We start from the raw sequence: 22337 nt of genomic DNA, 5'->3' as shown, positions 1-22337 counted from the left end.
GTTTGGATGTGCATGCTTTTACAAGTGTGTATACTGTAGTCGTCCCACATGGTCTTCAGTCCCTCTCTAAGGACACTGACAGTGCTTGTACGTTTTGACTCTCACAACATTAATCAGACAATATTAAACAGAATGTTTTGACCCTCTCGTAGCATGATACACAGTAAAAATCCTTGGTCTTAATTAAACTCAGAAGAGTGTACAAATGGACCTGTACTTCCATGTGTGCACCTCTTCTCTTCTGAGTTGAATTGACGCTACGATTTCACGGTGTGTGGCGTGGGAGTTCAAGACTGACGGATCCTTGCGGGAGGACTTGAAAGAACACAAACGGGATCTCCAACTGTTCAAATCTCTGCTCTCTCAACTGGCTCACAGTGGGCAGTAGTTACTGCCCACTGTGTACAAAACACTGATGTTGGCCTGCCCTATACAAAGCAACCAAAGGTGAAAGGTATGGCACTCCCATATCTTCCAAGCCTGATTCAACCATGCGGTTGCATGGTTGGATTTTAAAACAAAATGTGAGACGCCAGAGGGGTTTAATAACAAAATGACAGACGATATTAGGCCTATGGTCGAATATGACATCAAGGCATTTAATAGCAACTTAAGTAATACGTTGCTATATGAACCTTTATTGAAAGGATACCCCCTTGAGATGCATCATCATCTCGTTTGCAGTGGAAGCAGCAACTCTTAATCAGCATGTTTGAACGCCAGGGAGTACAAGTGAGTTTTCAGACTATATTTAAACACAGGCAAGGATTGGGAAGCTCTAACATGAGGTGGAAGTTCATTCCACAGCGTAGGCGGCCAGGCGCTACAACGGAAAATGACCTTTCCCCCCGGGATTACAGCTTTGCTTTAGGGATCTTAAGAAGTGACTGTTCAGTCGACCTCAGGGCCCTTGTCGATTCTTTGGGAGCTACAAGTTCAAATATGTAGACTGCTGCTTACAGACTTGAAAATCTTAAACTGGATCCTGTAGCGCACAGGGAGCCAGTGTAGGGAGGCGAGAATCGGGGAGATGTGGTCATACTTCCGTGGCCCTGTTAGGAGGCGAGCGGCCGCGTTTTGGACTAACTGTAGTCTAACCGTTGGACTAACTGTAGTCGTGACAGACAGGCTTGGGTAACACCGACATAAAGTGTATTACAGTAGTCAAGGCGGGTTAGATCACCATATATGGAGCTGACCTGTTCTGACATTCCATATGTTGATCCTTCCCCATCCATCCTTCCTCCTCTTCGATGTTTCCCTTCGTTTTGACTGATACCTGTTCATTTAAACTCTAAACGGGCCTGCCCCAAAGTTATTAGTGCCCAGCAGCCGGCAAAAACTAGGCCCGAAAATTAAGATCTTACCCCCCATGACAAAGCGCCAGCACTCGCCCAGCAGTCTGCTGTCACCCAGGCGGATGCGTGCTTCTCGCTCTCAGGCGTCTTACTGGTTATTAGTTATAGTTAGTGCTTGAGGTGGATGGCTCTTTAGGCCTCAATGCCAGGACTTAGTTGGATAAGTGACATACGGTATAATTTCATTCGTGACATTAACGTGAATGTTTAAACTTTCAGCAAAGATGGGCTGTAACGGCAGTTCAGACTATTCAGACAATGACGAATGGATCGAGAACCTGGATGAAGTTTGTGATCAATGTGACATCAACTGTGACATGCCACCTCAGACCTGCAATCCGGTGAGTGTTTGTCTGCAACTTTGCATGTGTTCTATGGCCTGTACCTTCCTTATTCTCCTTTCTGCTGCTCCCTTCAGCGGTCGCCACAGCAAATCCTCTGCCTCCATCTCAACCTGTCCTCTGCCTCCAATTCATCCTCAAGTTCAACATACTTCTAACTAACTTCTCACTATCCCTCCTCTGTACGTGTCCAAACCATCTCAGTCTGGCCTCTCTGGCATTATCTCCAAAACGTCTGACATGCGCTGTCCCTGCTCTGATGTACTCGTTCCTGATCCTATCCATCCTTGTTACTCCCAGAGAGAACCTCAACATTTTAGTCTCTGCTACCTCCAGCTCTGCTTCCTGTCTTTTCCTCAGTGCGACTGTCTCTAGTCTAAACCAACCATACAACATAGCTGACTGTCTCTAAACCAACCATACAACATAGCTGACTGTCTCTATACCACCATACAACATAGCTGACTGTCTCTATACCACCATACAACATAGCTGTCTGTCTCTAAACCAACCATACAACATAGCTGTCTGTCTCTAAACCAACCATACAACATAGCTGTCTGTCTCTAAACCAACCATACAACATAGCTGTCTGTCTCTAAACCAACCATACAACATAGCTGTCTGTCTCTAAACCAACCATACAACATAGCTGACTGTCTCTATACCAACCATACAACATAGCTGTCTGTCTCTAAACCAACCATACAACATAGCTGACTGTCTCTAAACCACCATACAACATAGCTGTCTGTCTCTAAACCATACAACATAGCTGTCTGTCTCTAAACCATACAACATAGCTGTCTGTCTCTAAACCATAGAACATAGCTGTCTGTCTCTAAACCATACAACACAGCTGTCTGTCTCTAAACCATACAACATAGCTGTCTGTCTCTAAACCACCATACAACATAGCTGTCTGTCTCTAAACCATACAACATAGCTGTCTGTCTCTAAACCACCATACAACATAGCTGTCTGTCTCTAAACCATACAACACAGCTGTCTGTCTCTAAACCATACAACATAGCTGTCTGTCTCTAAACCATACAACATAGCTGTCTGTCTCTAAACCATACAACATAGCTGTCTGTCTCTAAACCATACAACATAGCTGACTGTCTCTAAACCATACAACATAGCTGTCTGTCTCTAAACCATACAACATAGCTGTCTGTCTCTAAACCATACAACATAGCTGTCTGTCTCTAAACCACCATACAACATAGCTGGTCTCACCACTGCCTTGTTCATCTTCCCTTTCATTCTTGCTGATACTTTCCTATCACACACCACACCTGACACTGTTCTCCACTCGTTACAACGTGCTTTACCACCATGTTCTGTCTGGTGGAAACCTTGTATGTCCAAAACGGTCATAAAACCCACCGACAGACTTGATCACTTTCAATATGAAACCTGTTCAATGATGGCGAGAATAGCACAGGCTATTTTTGCTACTCAACACTGTCATACAACAGAGTAGGTGTATACAATTCATTTATGAATAATCAGAAAAGATGAACTATGGAGAGAGAAGGTTTCTGCCCAACAGCGGTGATATATATATGTATGCATCTCACAAAAGTACAGTACTTAAGTAAAACTATCAATACTGCAATATAGAAGTACTCTGTTACAAGTCTGGAATTCAAAATGTACTTGAGTAAAAGTACAAAGCTAAGCTATTGGCATCAAAATGTACTTAACATGTACCAAAAGTAAAAGTACTCATTATGCAGAATGTCCCATTTCAAGTTTTCAAATGTATACAAATCTTTTGCAATTAGCAGATCTACAAGCTTGCTTGATTGTAGATCGTCTATTTTCAAATGGCCGAAATGTATAATAGGGTGAAGTGGTTAATGTAGGCCTATGTTTTGTATTAATAATCAAAATCTACAAATGCAGCTAGTAGTAACTAAAGTTTGCAAATAATTGTAGTGGAGTAAAAGTTCAATATTTGGAAATTGGAAATACTCAAGTAAAGTAAAAAAGAAATACCTAAAAAGTGTACTCAAGTACAGTACTTGAGTACATCATGTACTTAGTTACTTTCCACCACTGTATGTAATGTAACAGAGGTACTTATGTACCTTACCTGTACAGTATATGGGGTATTTTCACGTTTGGCTCTGGGAATCAAGGCAACTTCCCCCTGAAATGATGTAAGTTAAAGTTTATTCGAGACGCGTAAACAGGACATTAGCTCCTGGTTCCACCAGCCTGGAACATGTTGGTTCCCAAGGCGTAAACAGGACATTAGCTCCTGGTTCCACCAGCCTGGAACATGTTGGTTCCCAAGGCGTAAACAGGACATTAGCTCCTGGTTCCACCAGCCTGGAACATGTTGGTTCCCAAGGCTGTAAACAGGACATTAGCTCCTGGTTCCACCAGCCTGGAACATGTTGGTTCCCAAGGCTGTAAACAGGACATTAGCTCCTGGTTCCACCAGCCTGGAACATGTTGGTTCCCAAGGCGTAAACAGGACATTAGCTCCTGGTTCCACCAGCCTGGAACATGTTGGTTCCCAAGGCTGTAAACAGGACATTAGCTCCTGGTTCCACCAGCCTGGAACATGTTGGTTCCCAAGGCTGTAAACAGGACATTAGCTCCTGGTTCCACCAGCCTGGAACATGTTGGTTCCCAAGGCTGTAAACAGGACATTAGCTCCTGGTTCCACCAGCCTGGAACATGTTGGTTCCCAAGGCTGCTTATTTATCTCAGGGGGGGGAAGTTGTTCTTTTGTGCGAGCAATTCATCGGAAAACTGTAATCCTTCCATCGGCGTTCCATTGCTTCCTCCCATGTGGATTAGACATGGCCCGTTCTAAAGGGTCGGAGGAGAATAACACATGTGACTATATGAGCCACTTAGGCTGAGCTCACACCTTTCATGCAATTCTCGTGCTCGTTGGATGCATGTTGTGTAGTGTCATGGCCGCCCAATGTATTTCCAATGGAGGTCACATGGTTTGACCCAACATTGTGTTGTGTGAGGGGGAGGGGTGCATTCGCTGCGCCCCTCCCCCTCACACAACACAATGTTGGGTCAAACCATGTGACCTCCATTGGAAATGCATTGGGCCGCTGGGCGGCCATGACACAACACCCAACGAGCACAGAGAATTGCATGAAAGGTGTGAGCTCAGCCCTAGACATGGCCCGTTCTAAAGGGTCGGAGGAGAATAACACATGTGACTATATGAGCCACTTAGTCTGCTCTCACAATACCTGCGACAATCTACACACCAGCGTGTGTGTGTGTGTGTGTGTGTGTGTGTGTGTGTGTGTGTGTGTGTGTGTGCTATTTATATAGCATGTTGTTTACACAGATGCTAGGGTTATCTGGCCGCTATCCTAGTTTCTTCGAAGCACTAAATTGTTTCCTTTGCACTCTATTTATGGCACTATATATTTACCCTGTTGTTGTTTGCTGACAGGGGGCTAACAGGGGACTAAGGGTTGATGTAAGTCAGTGGTTTTCAACCAGTGGTCCTTGAGGGGGTTCCAGGTGGTCCCCATGCAGGTAAACGATGGGGAGTTGGTAACCAAATGGACCCTTATATACCTTTAACTCTTGAGAGCGTACGGGTCCACTTGATTTCATTTCACGCTCTCAAGAGTTAAATTATTGTTAGAAATTAGCATTACTTAATTTACAAGAAGTCTACAGATTTAGAGAGAATGTAGAATATTTTTTTATTTTTGATTAACGTTTGCCTGTTGTCTATCCTAATGGTACCAACATCAATACAGCATGGAATTGTGTACAGAATCTTATCCAACAGCAACAAAATATTCTTTAGTTTTGGGTCCGAGAGGCTAAATGTCATCAAATGGTGGTCCGTGGCTCAAATTGTGCATAATGGTTGAAAACCACGGATGTGAGAGAACAAGAGCATTTTGTTGAATGCCTAAATTGTAATTCTAACTGTATTGTGAAAGTCCACTTAGACCGCATAAGGGAAATGCACGCGTGCTACAAAGTAAAGGTGTCACATTATTGGGATCTTAGAGTTAGTGTCGAAGTGTGTGCGAATGTGTGTGTGAAGGGGTGAATGTAATGCACCTGATCTGTAAAGCGCTTTGGATAAAAGCGCTATATATAAATGCACCATTTACCATTTATGTAGCAGAAATGTTATTTTTGTCTGTCCTCAAATACCAATAACATAATAAAACAAACCTTTTCCCTCTCTCGTCACACAGTACACAGATCAGCTGATTCCATACCCCTCACAGCACTCACAACATTCACCTCCGACGTCCCCTCTACCAGGTACACTACAAACCCGCCTGTCTGTGTGTGTGTGTGTGTGTGTGTGTGTGTGTGTGTGTGTGTGTGTGTGTGTGTGTGTGTGTGTGTGTGTGTGTGTGTGTGTGTGTGCGTGCGTGCGTGCGTGTGTGTGCGTGTGCGCGCGTGTGTGTGTGTGTGTGTGTGTGCAGACAACCTCGTGTTGCATGGCTGTCTTCTGCCCTCCTCCCCCCTATGCAACAAGGTTGTGTCATGAAACCATGTGACTCCCATTGGAAATGCATTGAGGCGGCCATGACACACAGAAGACACAGGTCACAAGTGTGTCTTGCGTGTGTCTTACGTGTGAGTGAGGCCTTATACAGCTGTGTGTGTGTGTGTGTGTGTGTGTGTGTGTGTGTGTGTGTGTGTGTGTGTGTGTGTGTGTGTGTGTGTGTGTGTGTGTGTGTGTGTGTGTGTGTGTGTGTGCGTGCGTGCGTGCAGACAACCTCGTGGAGGCCTTATTCAGCTATGAACCCAACCACAACGACGACCTGGGCTTCATGAAGGGAGACAAGCTGAAGATCCTTAACAAGTAAGGAGTCAATGTGAGATGAGAGAGAGAGAGAGAGAGAGAGAGAGAGAGAGAGAGAGAGAGAGAGAGAGAGAGAGAGAGAGAGAGAGAGAGAGAGAGAGGGTGAGAGAGAGAGAGAGAGAGAGAGGGTGAGAGAGAGAGAGAGAGAGAGAGAGAGAGAGAGAGAGGAAGCCACGCTGGCTGCATGTAGTAAACCCCTCTGACTTAAAGGAGAATTCCATACTAAAAGGCTTTCTTACCTTTCTTTGTAGTTGTTATGTCCCCACCAAAGAGGTCCAGGTGTTATTTTGTGCAAAAGCTCCTTATTGGCTATTTCCCCTACCATAAGCCCTAAATGAATTGCATTTAATGGAATGGGAATTGAATGGGGCTATGGGGTGTTGTGCTAATTCGCTTATTTCCATCGCTCAAAATATATATTTTTTGTATATATCCTCTCTTCATAATGTAAATAATATCCCAAGCGGCACACTTTACTACTTATTTCGATGGGAATAAGCGAATTAGCACAACACCCCATAGCCCCATTCAATTCCCATTCAATTCAATGCAATTCATTGAGGGCTTATGGTAGGAGAAATAGCCAATAAGGAGTTTTTGCACAAAAAAACACCTGGACCTCTTTGATGGGGACGTAACGAGTACGACTACAAAGAAAGGTAAGAAAGGTAAGAAAGCCTTCTAGCATGGAATTCTCCTTTAACACATTCTAAGACCCGATACCAGATTCTACAAAAATGTTGTCAGAAAAAAAACTAAACTATTTCATGTCAAGGACCCACACAATTATATGTATTTGGACGCAGACCTCCGTCTCCAGGTTCCCTCCAGAAGCAAATGTTTGAGTTAAAAACGTTCGCTGTGAATGAATATATATTGGAAGATTTGAACACGTTTTCATGTGCGTGCGTGTGTGTGTGTGCGTGCGTGTTTGCTACCAGGGATGATCCAGAGTGGTACATGGCAGAGTCGCTCATCACAGGCCAGAGGGGATTCGTTCCGTACAACTTCGTGGCGGCCATGAACACAAATGAGACAGAGCCGTGAGTCACACAGACAGGAAACACTGCTGCATATACTGTAGGCTCCAACGCCATCTCTCTGTTCCTCCGACCACAACACTGCTGCGTACAATATATATATACGACTCCCCTTCTCGGGGAGGGGATGTGGTTTAGAGATGTATAGTGTGCATGTGTGTGAAATCTTATCAAGGTTTATTATAGTTAACTACACAAAAAAAAGAGAACTTAAAATCTCAAATTATAGACACCATAGTTTTTGTTCTTGTCAATTAATTTATAAGGGATCTTTTTGGGATGATATGAAATCTTAATCTATTTATTAAGATCTCATCATGGATCTATATTGCAGTCCATGAGTCACTTCTTTACAATCTGACCTTTTCAGTCCTGCACCTGACAAATAACCGAAAGTGTAATAAAACTAAAATGAACACTAAAACTAATAAAAACTAACTAAAACTATTAGTATTAAAAAACATCTAACATCTAATTAAAACTAACTGAATTGGCTAAACTATAATGCAAAATCCTATTCCAGTATTCTAACCTTGCTTGTGTGTTTGTGTTCTATACCAGATGGTTCTTCAGTGGCCTGTCCAGAAACGATACCATGAGGCTGCTCCTGGCTCCCGGGAACACGCAGGGATCCTTCCTGCTCAGAGAGAGCGAGACGTCGCCAGGTGAACCTCCGGCTCTTTTTGCAACTCTTAACAACCCAAGGCCCATTATAACAAAATATAATGTCTCCTCCCATTTAGGCCTGAAGTAGATTCTACAAATCATGTTTTCTGAAAAACATGTTTTCTGAAAAACATATGTTTCTATGTCAGTGGTTCTCAATATTTCATGTCAAGGACCCCCAAGATTATATGTAATTGGCCGCCGACCCCCATCTTAAAATATGCTGTTCCAGGGACCACCCAGAAGCAAAGATTTGAGTTAAAAACATTAACGTTAAACGTTAAAAACTGAAAGAATATATATATTATTCAGACCTACAAGTTCATAGCGCGGCACTAGTTGCCGCGCTATATGAGCTTGTAGATCTGCTATTTTTCAACAGCTAAAGCATAACATAATGCTTAGCCCAAAATGGGTGTTAATAAGAACACGACAAGGTTTCTATTGCTCAGTGTGTTCACGTCTCTCGACTCAACGCCACTGCAATGTCTGACAACATTGCAACGCTATCATGGATATATGATATCCAACCGTACAGCGCCTGCATGTCTGAGGTATAAACCCACGCGTGGTTCTTCTCTCTCTCTCTCTCTCTCTCTTCCCGTCCTCTCCAGGGTCATTCTCCTTATCCGTGAGGGATCTGGACCACGACTCAGGAGAAACGGTCAAGCACTACAGAATACGCAACATGGACAGCGGAGGGTATTACATCACCGCCAAGATATCCTTCCTGTCCCTGAAGGAGCTGGTCCAGCATTACTCACGTAAGATGAACGTGTAGAGCAGTGGTTCCTACACTTTATTCATGTCAAGGACCCTCAAAATGATACTCATTTCATTTGAAATGGACCCCCATTTGAAAATATATACCAAGGAAACCCCATAAGAGAAGGTTTGCACGGCTCTGGCAGTGATTTTCACCGATTTTCATTTAAAGGACCCCCAGGTTTGACCTGAATTAGGCTACGGCCCCCCATTTAATGGCATTTCTATCTCTGGAACCCCAATGTATATTGTAAAAATCAATGTTAACTATGAGAGTGTACAAATGAGAGTGTACAAATGAGAACGATATGGACGCTAACGGGTCCATTTGTACACTCTCTGAGTTACAGACCCATAAGGGTCCATTTGGTTCCTAATTATCATTTAGCTGGACACACCAGCTACACACCAATGGTTTTTACATTTCAAGCTTCCCCCTTACTTCTGACAGTACACAAATGGAACCGAATGGTCCTGTGAGGGTCCATTTGGCTCTATGTGTACACTGTCAGAGTTACATACTTGCAAGGGTCCATTTAGACCACCTCAAAGAGTCCCTAAAATCCATTTTGAGAACCACTGCTCTACACACCAAATCACTTCGCCGAAAATAGCCAATCTACAAGGTCACAACGTGTAGATCTGCCATTTTCATCAAATGCTGACCTGTTTTTGTCAAATGTTTGCCTACTATGACATGGCCCCAGAACAGGGAAGCTAGGGTTCATGTTGCTTAACGACCCTATTTCGGCCACGCTTGTTTGTCTTTTCATGGCGCAGGCGAAGCGGAGGGGTTGTGCACGAGGCTGGCCAAGCCGTGCCAGTCGAAGGTTCCCCAGAAGCCCTGGTGGCAGGACGAATGGGAGATCCCCCGAGAGTCCCTCAAACTGGAACGCAGGCTCGGAGCGGGACAGTTTGGAGAGGTCTGGATGGGTGAGTGATGCAGACAGGCTCGGAGTGGGACAGTTTGGAGAGGTCTGGATGGGTGAGTGATGCAGACAGGCTCGGAGCGGGACAGTTTGGAGAGGTCTGGATGGGTGAGTGATGCAGACAGGCTCGGAGCGGGACAGTTTGGAGAGGTCTGGATGGGTGAGTGATGCAGACAGGCTCGGAGCGGGACAGTTTGGAGAGGTCTGGATGGGTGAGTGCTGCAGACAGTGGTGCCGTCGGGACATGAAAAGTTGGGGGGGACAATATTCGAGATCGAGAGTTGAGACTAGAGAGGAACTGCAGTTGCATGCATGTATAGGGTAGGCTGCTAGCTATATAGTACATGTATAGGGTAGGCTGCTAGCTATATAGTACATGTATAGGGTAGGCTGCTAGCTATATAGTACATGTATAGGGTAGGCTGCTAGCTATATAGCCAGAATGGTCATGTATAGGGTAGGCTGCTAGCTATATAGTACATGTATAGGGTAGGCTGCTATAGCTATATAGCCAGAATGGTCATGTATAGGGTAGGCTGCTAGCTATATAGCCAGAATGGTCATGTATAGGGTAGGCTGCTAGCTATATAGCCAGAATGGTCATGTATAGGGTAGGCTGCTAGCTATATAGCCAGAATGGTCATGTATAGGGTAGGCTGCTAGCTATATAGCCAGAATGGTCATTGCGGCGAGAGGCAAGAATGCAGTGGCAGCCAATACACAACAACGATTGGGCAACAAAATGGGAACGGTGCTAGAGAGACCACCAGCCAATGGGAACGGTACTAGAGAGACCACCAGCCAATGGGAACGGTGCTAGAGAGACCACCAGCCAATGGGAACGGTGCTAGAGAGACCACCAGCCAATGGGAACGGTGCTAGAGAGACCACCAGCGCCGGTCGGGGGAAAACATTCCCCAATAGTGCGGGGACATTCAGACCCAAACGACCCCCTCTCCGGTGCCTATGACTGCAGAGCAAGTCAATTAACTCATTAACTGCCCGAAGTATGTCTCTAGAACAGCCCTTGCCAGTGTTTTTGAGTGACAACCCTGGTGTATGTAAACTCTACTACCTTACAGTAAGTGTTGGCAGTGACATAAACCAATAAACATTGGGGTGAGTTGTCATAATGACGGTTGATGTACAAACGCATCATTCATCTGAACCTGAATCAGCCAATCAACCTGCGTGGGAACACTTTTTAACGCCTCCAGGCAGCAGCCAACGTTAATGTGTGGCATTGACAGATTATAGATATACTTTCGCTTGCACAGTTTGATCACATGCCCACAGTTGCTCAATCTGGCTTTGGGCCTTACTGACTGTGTGTGCTTTCCACTATTGTATGGCATTCCCTTAACGCAGCCACAACCACAGGGCTTGTTTGAGCTGGTTGGACCTATCCACTGATGTCACGTATTAACCTATTAACCACAGGGCTTGTTTGAGCTGGTTGGACCTATCCACTGATGTCACGTATTAACCTTAACACGGTAGCTTAACTCAGGGGTTCTCAACCCGTGGGTCGCGACCCCTCGGGGGGTCGCCAAATTATTTTAGGGGGTCCCCAAATTATTTTCAAAAAAAAAAAAAAAAAAAAATATTTTTATTTTCTTTTCACGATTTTTCAAAAATAGCAGACCTACAAGCTCGTAGCGCGCCACTCGGTGGCGCGCTATGAGCTTGTAGATCTGCTATTTTTAAATAGCTAAATTATAACAATGCTTAAAACACCAAAAGGGGTTCCCGCCCAAAATGATTTAAGGTTATTGTAGCAGTCAATTTATATTGGGGGTCGGGAGGGGGCGGGGCGGGGGTCCCGAGACATTGCCAAAGCATTTCCGGGGGTCCCCGGCCAAAAACGTTGAGAACCCCTGGCTTAACTCAAACAATTGTTACCCAGGAGAGTAGAATGCTCCTTATTAAACGGTAGCTTATCATAAAATCACATCGCATTAATCGTCCTTTTATTCATAAAGACCCATGGGTTTCGTGTTATATTGTCCATGTGACGTCTGTGGGTTTTAAAACTTTTCGTGTCCAAATCCCAACCCTGGCACACCCGTCCGTATCTATGCAACACAGCCTCTGGTCTACAACATGTGTTGTCACTCACCACCAGATGTTGGGCTGTTTTTGTCAATTATTATTTTTTATATTTTTACCATGTGGACATAGAAACTGAGCGGACAATAATAATAAGAAACGCATAAAGAGATAGCCGTGAATCAGGGGTGGGCAACTTTGACGATGGAGAAGGCCAATATGTTTTGAGCTTGTAGATCGGCTATTTTTGCTATATTCCAAATTAAATCTTGAATTAATTTTTGATATTTTTTAATTGGAATCCTGAAAATTAACATTTTTATGTAATTTCAAATGCCTTTAATTATACTTGTGTTGAGCATTGAGCTATACTAATTTAGACTGAAGTAATTAAAAGCGGGTCATGTTTGCATGTTGTGGAATTGTAACAGTTGAAACCAATGTTATATCAGTATTCTGACATTAACCTGAGGGCCGCATTAAGTGAAGGTGGGGGCCGCATGTGGCCCCCGGGGCGACCGTTGCCCACCCCTGCCCTGAATCATGACTATAGCAGGTCTGTAACTCTGAGTTATGGTGGTCCTCCTTGCAAATACAACGTTTGAGAACCAGGTGGACTCATAGTAGTGCCATAGTGCTGTAGTAAGAAAACCTGGAGACTTGACATTCAGTAATTGGGTATAATGATCAAAAAAAGAACATTATGAGGGTGTGTAAAGTCTTTGCCACAGACACATTTTGTCCGTGTACTGTACTGTAGGTATATTGATAAGCCCTGGTGAGTACAGTATCTGTCCATGTACTCTGTCTCTGCTGCAGTATATGATTTACAGTTAAGTAGCTATAAGCAATAATATGTCAAATAAGCAATAATTATGTCAAACTTTTAATTACTTTTTATTTATTTTATCTTTTTGTATTCAGACAGCCAGCAATGGGTAAAACGCTCCCAACTTTTTTTTGTCTCTGTGACACATCTAGGGGCCGCAATCTGTATTTCAAGATTTTCCTAGAAGCTTTGTCATTGGTCGAAAAATTCCCTGCAGAAATGACTAACCAATCAGGAAGTAGACAGGCAAATCAACCAATGACAAAGTTTCTAGGAAAACCTTTGAATGCAGATGTGTCACAGAAACGAAGTGTTTTTTGGGAGCGTTTTACCCATTTCTGGCTGTCTGAATACAAAAACAAAGAAGAAAAAGAAGGGTATGAAGTTTTAACATATTATTGCTTATAGCTACTTTAGTGGAGACTGGAGAGGTATTTACAGTCCACCATCACTCTTGGCAAACACAACAATACAACTTCCAAAACAACCGCTTGCATTAGAGTCCTAAAAATATCCTTCGGTGGAATGCGTCTTCGATGTACTGCACCTTCCCTGACGACTGCACCAGCAGCACGATGGCACTGTCATATCCATATCCCATGAAGTGTTCATACATGCGTGTCAGATTAGTTCGGCGCCGTGACGCAAGCACCGGAGCGCCACCAGATTAGAATACTTAATACAACGAACAACAAGCCCACAACGCATCACATTGTGCGATTGTAGATCTGCCATTTTTGGTGAATATCCCCAATATACCCCCCCCCCCCCCCCCAGAATAGGGATACTGGGGTTCAAGTGGTTAAAAGTCCAGTATAAAGTCATTTTCAAGCTGTATGGAAACGGATATTCTCCCAAATTGTCCTCGTGACATTATACTGTATCTTAGGGGGAAAGATTTACATATTTTCGTAGCGTACATAAATGTATAAGGTTCTATGAAGTAACTAACAGTGTAATTCAGGGGTGCCTTGGATGGAAAAAGTTATTTTCAGGGGTGACCTGCCTGAGCCAAAAAGGTTTGAGAACCACTGGATTAGATTACATGTATTAGAACATACAACAACTTGTTTTTGGTAAGCTGATTTGCAGATGAGAGAGAGAGAGAGAGAGAGAGAGAGAGAGAGAGAGAGAGAGAGAGAGAGAGATAGAGGAATGCTTATCATAATAAATGGGTTCCCACCATACTGAACTTCATGTATGGTGTATGGTGTATTCTGTGGATTAAAGCTGCAATCCAAGTTCAAATCCAGTTCAAATCCAGTTTTAAGACATATTCAAACCCAGAAACTTCTACCACTCTTCCGAGATGGAATGCCCGTGGCGTGCTTCAGGCGGTACTATACCTGTCAACCTTTCAGTGTCTTTTACCCGACAACAGAAAAGCATTACTAGGGAGACCCCAGACCCCTAGAACGGCTGGGAAACGGTGAAGCTGCCCTATACCCTACTGGCCAAAGCTGGAACTGCAGGCAGGCAAAATACACGCACAAGCAAAAGAGCACGCAATCTGGGGTTTAACACAGAGCACTCGTTCGTGAATCGATGTGAGGTGCGTTCATGAAGCTAGCTATAGCACTTCCGCATTTGGGCACCAATAACATTTGGTGCCCAAATCAAGAAAAAAAGGCAGAGCGTTCTTCCGGGTGCTTCAAACGCCACTAGAAATACTATAACTCTGTGGGGAGACCACCTCCAATCACTGAGCATGCATGCACATCATGTGACATGTACTAGTCAGTGTAACAGGTTAAGTGGGCACCTTAGACATAATGGGCACCTCAATGTAAAATTGCCTATTTTGTTCAAAGTTTTTAAAACGTAAGTAAAAGAAAGTACACATGATCATTACTTCCGAATTAATGTCTAATATTTCTAGAATTGCTACAAAACCTGTATATATCCAGTCATTTTGTGGCATAAACAAGTTAAGAATACAATTAAGTCTGATAATGATGAATTCTGTACTGGCCATATATGGAGCATGTCTTGAGTGTACAAGATTTGATGTGGTCAGATCAACATATGAAATGTCAGAACAGGTCAGCTCCATGTATGGAGATCTAAGGGTGGCGGCGGGGGCAGTATCTTGAGTGTACAGGGTTTGATGAGGGCCCAGGTAGGGCCGGGCCTCAATGTTCGGGCCTGATGAGAACTCTAGTGTGGCAGCGGGGGCAGTGTCTTGAGTGTACAGGGTTTGATGAGGGCCCAGGTAGGTCAGAGCCTAACATTTTCGGGCCTGTTGAGAACTCTAGTTTTCGTCCGGCTGCAGCTGCACTAATAACTTTGGGGCAGGCCTGTCTAGAGTTTAAATGGACAGGTATCAGTCAAAAGGGAGACATCGAAGAGGAAGGATGGATGGATGGGGAAGGATCAACATATGGAATGTCAGAAAAGGTCAGCTCCATATATGGAGATCTAAGGGGTTGAGGTCAGATGTAGAGTTGCTTGAACAACTGAGCTCTTCAGACACAGCGTCTTTGAGTAGAAAAGCACTGTATAAGGGTATGATTAAATACGTTCTGGAACGCAGCCTTAAAGGACAGTAAATTAGCTTTCCCTGATGGGTTAAACGTATGACTGCACATAATGTGCAACGAGGATGGTGTGTGTGTGTGTGTGTGTGTGTGTGTGTGTGTGTGTGGAGGGGAGAGGGGGATCATCAGGTCTCAGTTGAGTTTGACAACCAGCCCATGACATTACATCACCGATGACTAATCCTAGACACACACACACACAAACGCACCGTACGCGCGCACGCACTCACACACACACACACACACAATGGATTCTGTTACTGATGGCTATGCTAATGGCTATGCTAAATCAGTGGTTACTGGTTCCCAAATTGTTTCACGTCAAGGACCCCTAAAATGATACTCATTAGCCCGCAGACCCCCATTTGAAAATATATGCCAGGGACTGGCATATATTTGATTCTCAACCATGCAGTTTAATTTCAAAGACCCCCAGTTTGAGATGTATATTAGTCTACAGACCCCCATTTAAAGGCATTTCTATCTCTGACACCCCAATTTATATTGTGAAAGCAATGTTAATTTAACATCAATTAAATTGTTATAATTGTTGATATAATATTGTTGATAATATTGTTGATAATTTAGATAATTGACACTTGGGATAAAAATGATAGGAAAAAAGATTAAAAATAAATAAAAGATGAAAAATAAATGCATGTTGGTTGATGTACCGCAGGCGTGTACAACAACGACCGGAAGGTGGCCATCAAGAACCTGAAGATCGGCACCATGACGGTGGAGGCCTTCCTGGCCGAGGCCAACATGATGAAGACCCTGCAGCATCCTCGCCTGGTGCGTCTGTTCGCCGTGGTCACGCAGGAGCCCATCTTCATCATCACAGAGTACATGGAGAACGGTTAGTACTCATCTTCATCATCACAGAGTACATGGAGAACGGTTAGTACTCATCTTCATCATCACAGAGTACATGGAGAACGGTTAGTACTCATCTTCATCATCACAGAGTACATGGAGAACGGTTAGTACTCATCTTCATCATCACAGAGTACATGGAGAATGGTTAGTACTCATCTTCATCATCACAGAGTACATGGAGAACGGTTAGTATACTCATCTTCATCATCACACACACGGAGAAACGTGTGTGTGTATATCTTCTTCCCAAAAGGACTTTCAAACTAGGAAGGGTATGGCCTGGTCAGCCTGCAATAACATGCATAAGATCTGGTCATCCCAGCTTAGTAATATGTTAAAAGTAAAAATATTTAGGACGACCGTTGAGCCGATTCTACTCTATGGCTCCGAGACATGGACACTTTCAAAGAAACAAGAGAAACGGTTGGATGGCACTTACACCCGCCTTCTAATGAGAGTGCAAAATCTGTCTTGGAAAAGCCACCCATCGACTGATCTAATATACGGCAACCTTCCCCGTGTTTCTTCGCTAGTCCGATCCAGAAAAACACAGTTTTCCGGCCACTGCTACAGAGCTGACAATGAGGTTATATCTTCCCTTCTTCTCTGGAGTCCTGCCTCAAAGCAGACCGTAGGTAGAAAACTGTCGTTCCCTGATGTCATCGCTAGGGACACATGCATCAGTAAGCAGGAACTGGGGATGGTAATGAAGGACCGGGAAGTCTGGCGTGGCATTGTGAAATCCATGATCTCGACCGCGGTCGAAAAATGATGATGATGATATACTTAAAAGGCTCTTCACCAAATATAGCAAATATAGCTGATCTAGCTGATCTGATCTATAGCTGATCTTGTAGATCGGCTTTTTTGGTGGATGTTCCTCCCAGAATAGAGATGCTAGGGTTTAAGTGGTTAAACATATAAGTATAAAAGATATTTTCAATCTGTCCTATAATGGAAACGATGATATTCTCTCTACTGTATCTTCGGGGGAAAGATCAGATTTACATACAGTATTTCCGTATACCGTTAATATGAAGTAAAGACGTAATGCAGGCGGTGCCGTGGATGAAAATGTTATTTACAGTAAGTAAGTGACCTGAGCCAGAAATGTTTGAGAAGCACTGCTATACAGCCTCCAGTCAGCATTCTTATCTATTGTAACGATTTATATGGGCGACAGGTACAGTAACCCAAGTACAGAACAACTCATAAAGGCCGTGAAACCCTACAATGAAGGTGACATCCTATAGACGTCATCGAGAGGATCGGAGGTTTGTTTTTTTATTATTTTTCTCAATAGGCAAGGAATACGTGGCCCCTGGGGACTTCTGTCGTATGAATGATTACTCATACTTCGGCCGAGACTAAATCCAACTGTAGTCAAATTAAGCCTTTCCTTTGGCTGAATCATTACAAAAAATATGTCTGAGCGTGTCTGCAAGAGTGACTCTCTCACTGTATAAAGACTTGAAAACCAAAGACGGTGCAGGTCCAGGTAAGCTGTTGCACCTGGGGACGGCGCACATGCACACAGCCACACACACAAACACACACACACACACACACACACACACACACACACACACACACACACACACACACACACACACACACAGACACACACACACACACACACTCACACACAGACACACAGGCGCGCATGCACTACAGTCAGCCTGGTGTCATAGCCTTTCAGGATCTAACATGTTGACCTGTTATCAGAAAGCTGGATCTGGGGAGTGATTCTGAGACAAAAAGCGCAGGGTGTTTACCTGCTCGCCTGTGTGTGTGTTCTGCCTCTGGTCGTGACTCACACACGTCTCTTCACATGCAATCTATTCTCCACTCCACAACGACTCTGTACAAAATGAATCAAACACCTTTTGATCCTTAGACCTGCTTTGTATTCTAATGTTTGCCACACACAGGATAGACTGGAGGGATCGTGCTGTACGTGTTCATTATCTGCGATTATTTCGACAATGTGATTATTGTGTAAACAAACAGAACTAGGGAGCCGGTCTGGATGCTTGCCAGGGCCTCTCAAAACATGCCCTTCTGCTCCAGTCGCCTCCTCTATACACGAGAGAGGCTATTTTCAGCTTCGGCCTCTTGCACCCTGCGCTCAGAAGGGTTTCAAAGTAAACGTGAACTTTCGCTTGCTTTCCTCCAGACAGCTTTCTGACAGTGAGTCATGCACTGGAGGGGAAGTCTCCACCATTAGCAGCAGGGGTGTTAAAATAAGAGTGTGTTAATATCCAGGAAGGGAAGTCTCCACCATTAGCAGCATGGGGGGTGTTAAAATAAGAGTGTGTTAATATCCAGGAGGGGAAGTCTCCACCATTAGCAGCATGGGGGTGTTACAATAAGAGTGTGTTAATATCCAGGAAGGGAAGTCTCCACCATTAGCAGCATGGGGGTGTTAAAATAGGAGAGTGGTATCCAGCGACTCATTGTTCACTGAGACCGCCCGTCGAGCCCCGATGATGATGTGTGGCTCACTTACAGAGTCTGCACGACATCACGCACAGCACACGCGTACAGAGCTATACACATGCACGCTAAACAGGGTGCAATTTTGTGAAAGAAACACTGGAGCCCTACTTCGTACAACAAATATCAAATATCGACAGGACGCGCTTGGGAGCTTGTAGATACCGGAATTTTGGAATCAAAATGTTTAGTGATTTCCAAAGATATTAATGTCAATTATTTTAAGCCTATAGAATCAAGCCATCTAAAGCCCAAACCACACCAAAGGGTCGGGTTACCTTAAAAAACTTTTTGTCCCGACCAACCTCAAGGAGTTGCATTGGTGTGGTTTACCTTAAAAAACGTGTCCTCACCTGACCCTTTGGTGTGGTTTGGGCTTAAGAATCCTGGTGAATTATGACCAATAAACCTTTGATTTTGTGATAAAAGAAGCTAAACAAAGAGTATTTATTAAATATAGTATATCATATAATTAAATATTAAAAAACAACAACACAGAATCAGAGGTTTTATGGTCACTAATCATCTAGGCTTAAAAAAATATAAATACTATTGGAAATCTCTATTGGAAAATGAATGGCCGATTCCCGGGGTTTATGTATTAACTTACATTTTAAACGAAATAGTACTACTGTAGGCCTACATAATAGTCTACATTTCCCACCAAGAAAGTGAACACAGACACAGATCCCCCCCCCCCCCCCCCATCCGCCCCCCTTCTAGCCATCAGATGCAGCTTGGACGAGGCCATTCAGCACATTGTCGTTCCTCTCCTTTAACTGTATCTTTCAAAGGGTTGGAGGTCAGGTCACAAACAAGACCAATACAACGGGACAATTGCAACAGGTGCACACACATAATGTTAAATGGTAAATGGTGCATTTATATAGCGCCTTTATCCAAGGCGCTTTACATAGTGCATTACATTCACCCATTCACACACATTCATACACCAATTGCGGCGAAAGCCATGCAAGGTACCAACCAGCACATTGGGAGCAATTTGGGACACTTCAACATGTAGACAGGAGGAGCCGGGATTCGAACCGCCGACCCATGGATCATTGGACGACCTGCCCTACCTCCTGAGCCACAGTCGCCCCATATGTTGTCCCATTTAGTCACTCGTTCATCCTTCCCCTATACTGGCCTACTATACATCCATGCCGTATATATAAAAGGCATTCAAGGAACCATATGTCAACACACAATACTACGCTTATTCTATATCGATTTCAGATTAACCCCTCTTGGGGGGGTCACGTTTCCTTTACATTACAACAAGGAACAATTACAAAGTACACGGGGAGACGCTGCATGCGCGGCGACAGCACAGTGACTAGCCTGTGTTTGTATGGCCGTCTATGAGAGGCCAGTAAAAAACACCAGCGGCTTTTCCACATGAAGCCGTCCCTTTGTCCCTTTGTGTTCCCGGGATCCACGTGTGGACACCGGGGACACAATCGCGTCCTCTGTCTGTTGTCAGGAGGAGAAAGGATGGCTCGGAGGTTCCCATCATCTCCGTCTCTCCCCGTTTTTTTGTTTTTTATTTTTTTTATTACCGAAGACAATAAAGATGGAACATAACAGGCGTGGCATCCTGCCTTTTCCTCCCCTGACCTTGGCAAAGGCTTAATGTTGCTTTGACTCTCGACCACTTCAAACGAGAGCTTCCTGACTGAGTCAGAGGCAGAGAGACAGAGAGAGACAGAGACAGAGACAGAGGGAGAGAGAGACAGAGACAGAGGGAGAGAGAGAGAGAGAGAGAGAGAGAGAGAGAGAGAGACAGAGACAGAGACAGAGGGAGAGAGAGAGACAGAGACAGAGAGAGAGACAGAGAGAGAGAGAGAGACAGAGACAGAGGGAGAGAGAGAGGAGTAAATGCATGTCCTTCTGGCCTGCCTGCCACAGCCATTCGTCTTTTCCTAAAAAGCATTTCCTTGGGGCAGAGCGCGTGGGCCGTGCAGGGGTCTGGGGGTATTGTTCTGTCCTAATCAAAGTGTGACACAGAGCCTCCGGAACCCTGGCCCAGAGAGGCCTTGCCATCATCTTGACTGATGCTCACTCAGCAGCACACATCCTGTCAATGTTCCATCCTCCAAGGTTGAAACAGCTATTCTGGTCTATCGCCATCTATTTATGTGCAAGGGTGGGTTTTTTAATATGAGGAAATTATGATTAGGCTTCTGAACAAAGCGTGTTTTTTTTTATGCAGCATTATACATTTTTAATAGGATTCTCATGACTCACTGGCTACTATATTATCATTTAATAAAACGCTGTATTTGAGCACAAACAGCGCGCAGGGTGTCTGTGATCAAAATACCGCGAGTAGAAGAAAACGCCAGACATTAACGCGTTTAAAGTGCATTTCCTGCTGACACCGAGCTGTGATGGCACCACTGAAAGATTATTAATTCTCCAACCAAATACTGCATTGACTGTCCTGAAACCATGTGTACCCTCCTGGGTCCATTTGGTTTCATCATGTGTACAACTTCACTGTGCTTTAATCCAGAGGTGGGCAACTTTGAAGATAGAGTATATAGTTCCACACTCACTCCAGAGGGGCCACATTGCATATGCTGTCGTATCAAAAATAGCAGATCTACAAGCTCAAAACGCGCCGCACGTTGCATTTGAATTGAAATCCTGAATTATTATTTTTTGCATTTTTTTAATTTTTGTATTTAATTTCAAATGCATTTAGTTATACTTATGTTAATTAACTTTATGAACTCTATGAATACATTGGATATTAAAAAAAAGACAATATAATTGTAATACATTACGCTACGAATATAGACTGTTAGTAATGAACGTGGGTTATGTTTGCATGTTTGGAATTGTAACAGCTGAAATCAATAATATATATCAGTATTCTGACATTAACCTGCGGGCCGCATTATATGTACGCTTTAATCAGTCAGCACATCAAAGTACCGTGTCAGCCCGGCTTACAATAATACAAAGATATATTGTCTTGCAGGCAGCTTGGTGGACTTCCTGAAAACTACAGAGGGCGGCATGTTATCCATCAACACGCTTATAGACATGGCCTCGCAGGTACGTGATTCACTCTGTCTGTAGCCTCGGTCCCAGGCTTACTTATCTGCTCTGTCTGTATAGCCTCGGTCCCAGGCTTACTTATCTGCTCTGTCTGTATAGCCTCGGTCCCAGGCTTACTTATCTGCTCTGTCTGTATAGCCTCGGTCCCAGGCTTACTTATCTCTGTCTGTAGCCTCGGTCCCAGGCTTACTTATCTGCTCTGTCTGTATAGCCTCGGTCCCAGGCTTACTTATCTGCTGTCTGTATAGCCTCGGTCCCAGGCTTACTTATCTCTGTCTGTAGCCTCGGTCCCAGGCTTACTTATCTGCTGTCTGTATAGCCTCGGTCCCAGGCTTACTTATCTGCTCTGTCTGTATAGCCTCGGTCCCAGGCTTACTTATGTGCTCTGTCTGTAGCCTCGGTCCCAGGCTTACTTATCTGCTCTGTCTGTAGCCTCGGTCCCAGGCTTACTTATCTGCTCTGTCTGTAGCCTCGGTCCCAGGCTTACTGTCTGTATACTTCTATCTCTGTAGTCTGTACATCTTTCACCATATGCTGTACATCAG

General features: G+C 44.1%; 1 protein-coding gene across 1 annotated transcript in view; it reads left to right on the top strand.

The window, feature by feature from the left end:
- Positions 1-1582: 1582 nt before the first annotated feature.
- lck (LCK proto-oncogene, Src family tyrosine kinase) overlaps positions 1583-22337 on the top strand; it is a gene marked incomplete at both ends in the record, with an annotated part of 31134 nt that continues 10379 nt past the window's right edge. Inside the window, 9 exons of the mRNA XM_079528875.1 lie at positions 1583-1699; positions 5914-5983; positions 6443-6533; positions 7475-7576; positions 8135-8238; positions 8854-9003; positions 9785-9937; positions 16028-16211; positions 21717-21789. Coding sequence (XP_079385001.1) covers positions 1583-1699; positions 5914-5983; positions 6443-6533; positions 7475-7576; positions 8135-8238; positions 8854-9003; positions 9785-9937; positions 16028-16211; positions 21717-21789 — 1044 coding nt within the window. The remainder of the gene's footprint in view (positions 1700-5913; positions 5984-6442; positions 6534-7474; positions 7577-8134; positions 8239-8853; positions 9004-9784; positions 9938-16027; positions 16212-21716; positions 21790-22337) is intronic.

The sequence above is a fragment of the Electrona antarctica genome (genome assembly GCF_951216825.1).
Source record: "Electrona antarctica genome assembly, chromosome: 18".
In the NCBI taxonomy this organism is placed as follows: Eukaryota; Metazoa; Chordata; class Actinopteri; order Myctophiformes; family Myctophidae; genus Electrona; species Electrona antarctica.
Note: the sequence above shows the minus strand (reverse complement) of the source record. Positions and strands in the feature narration are given on the sequence as shown.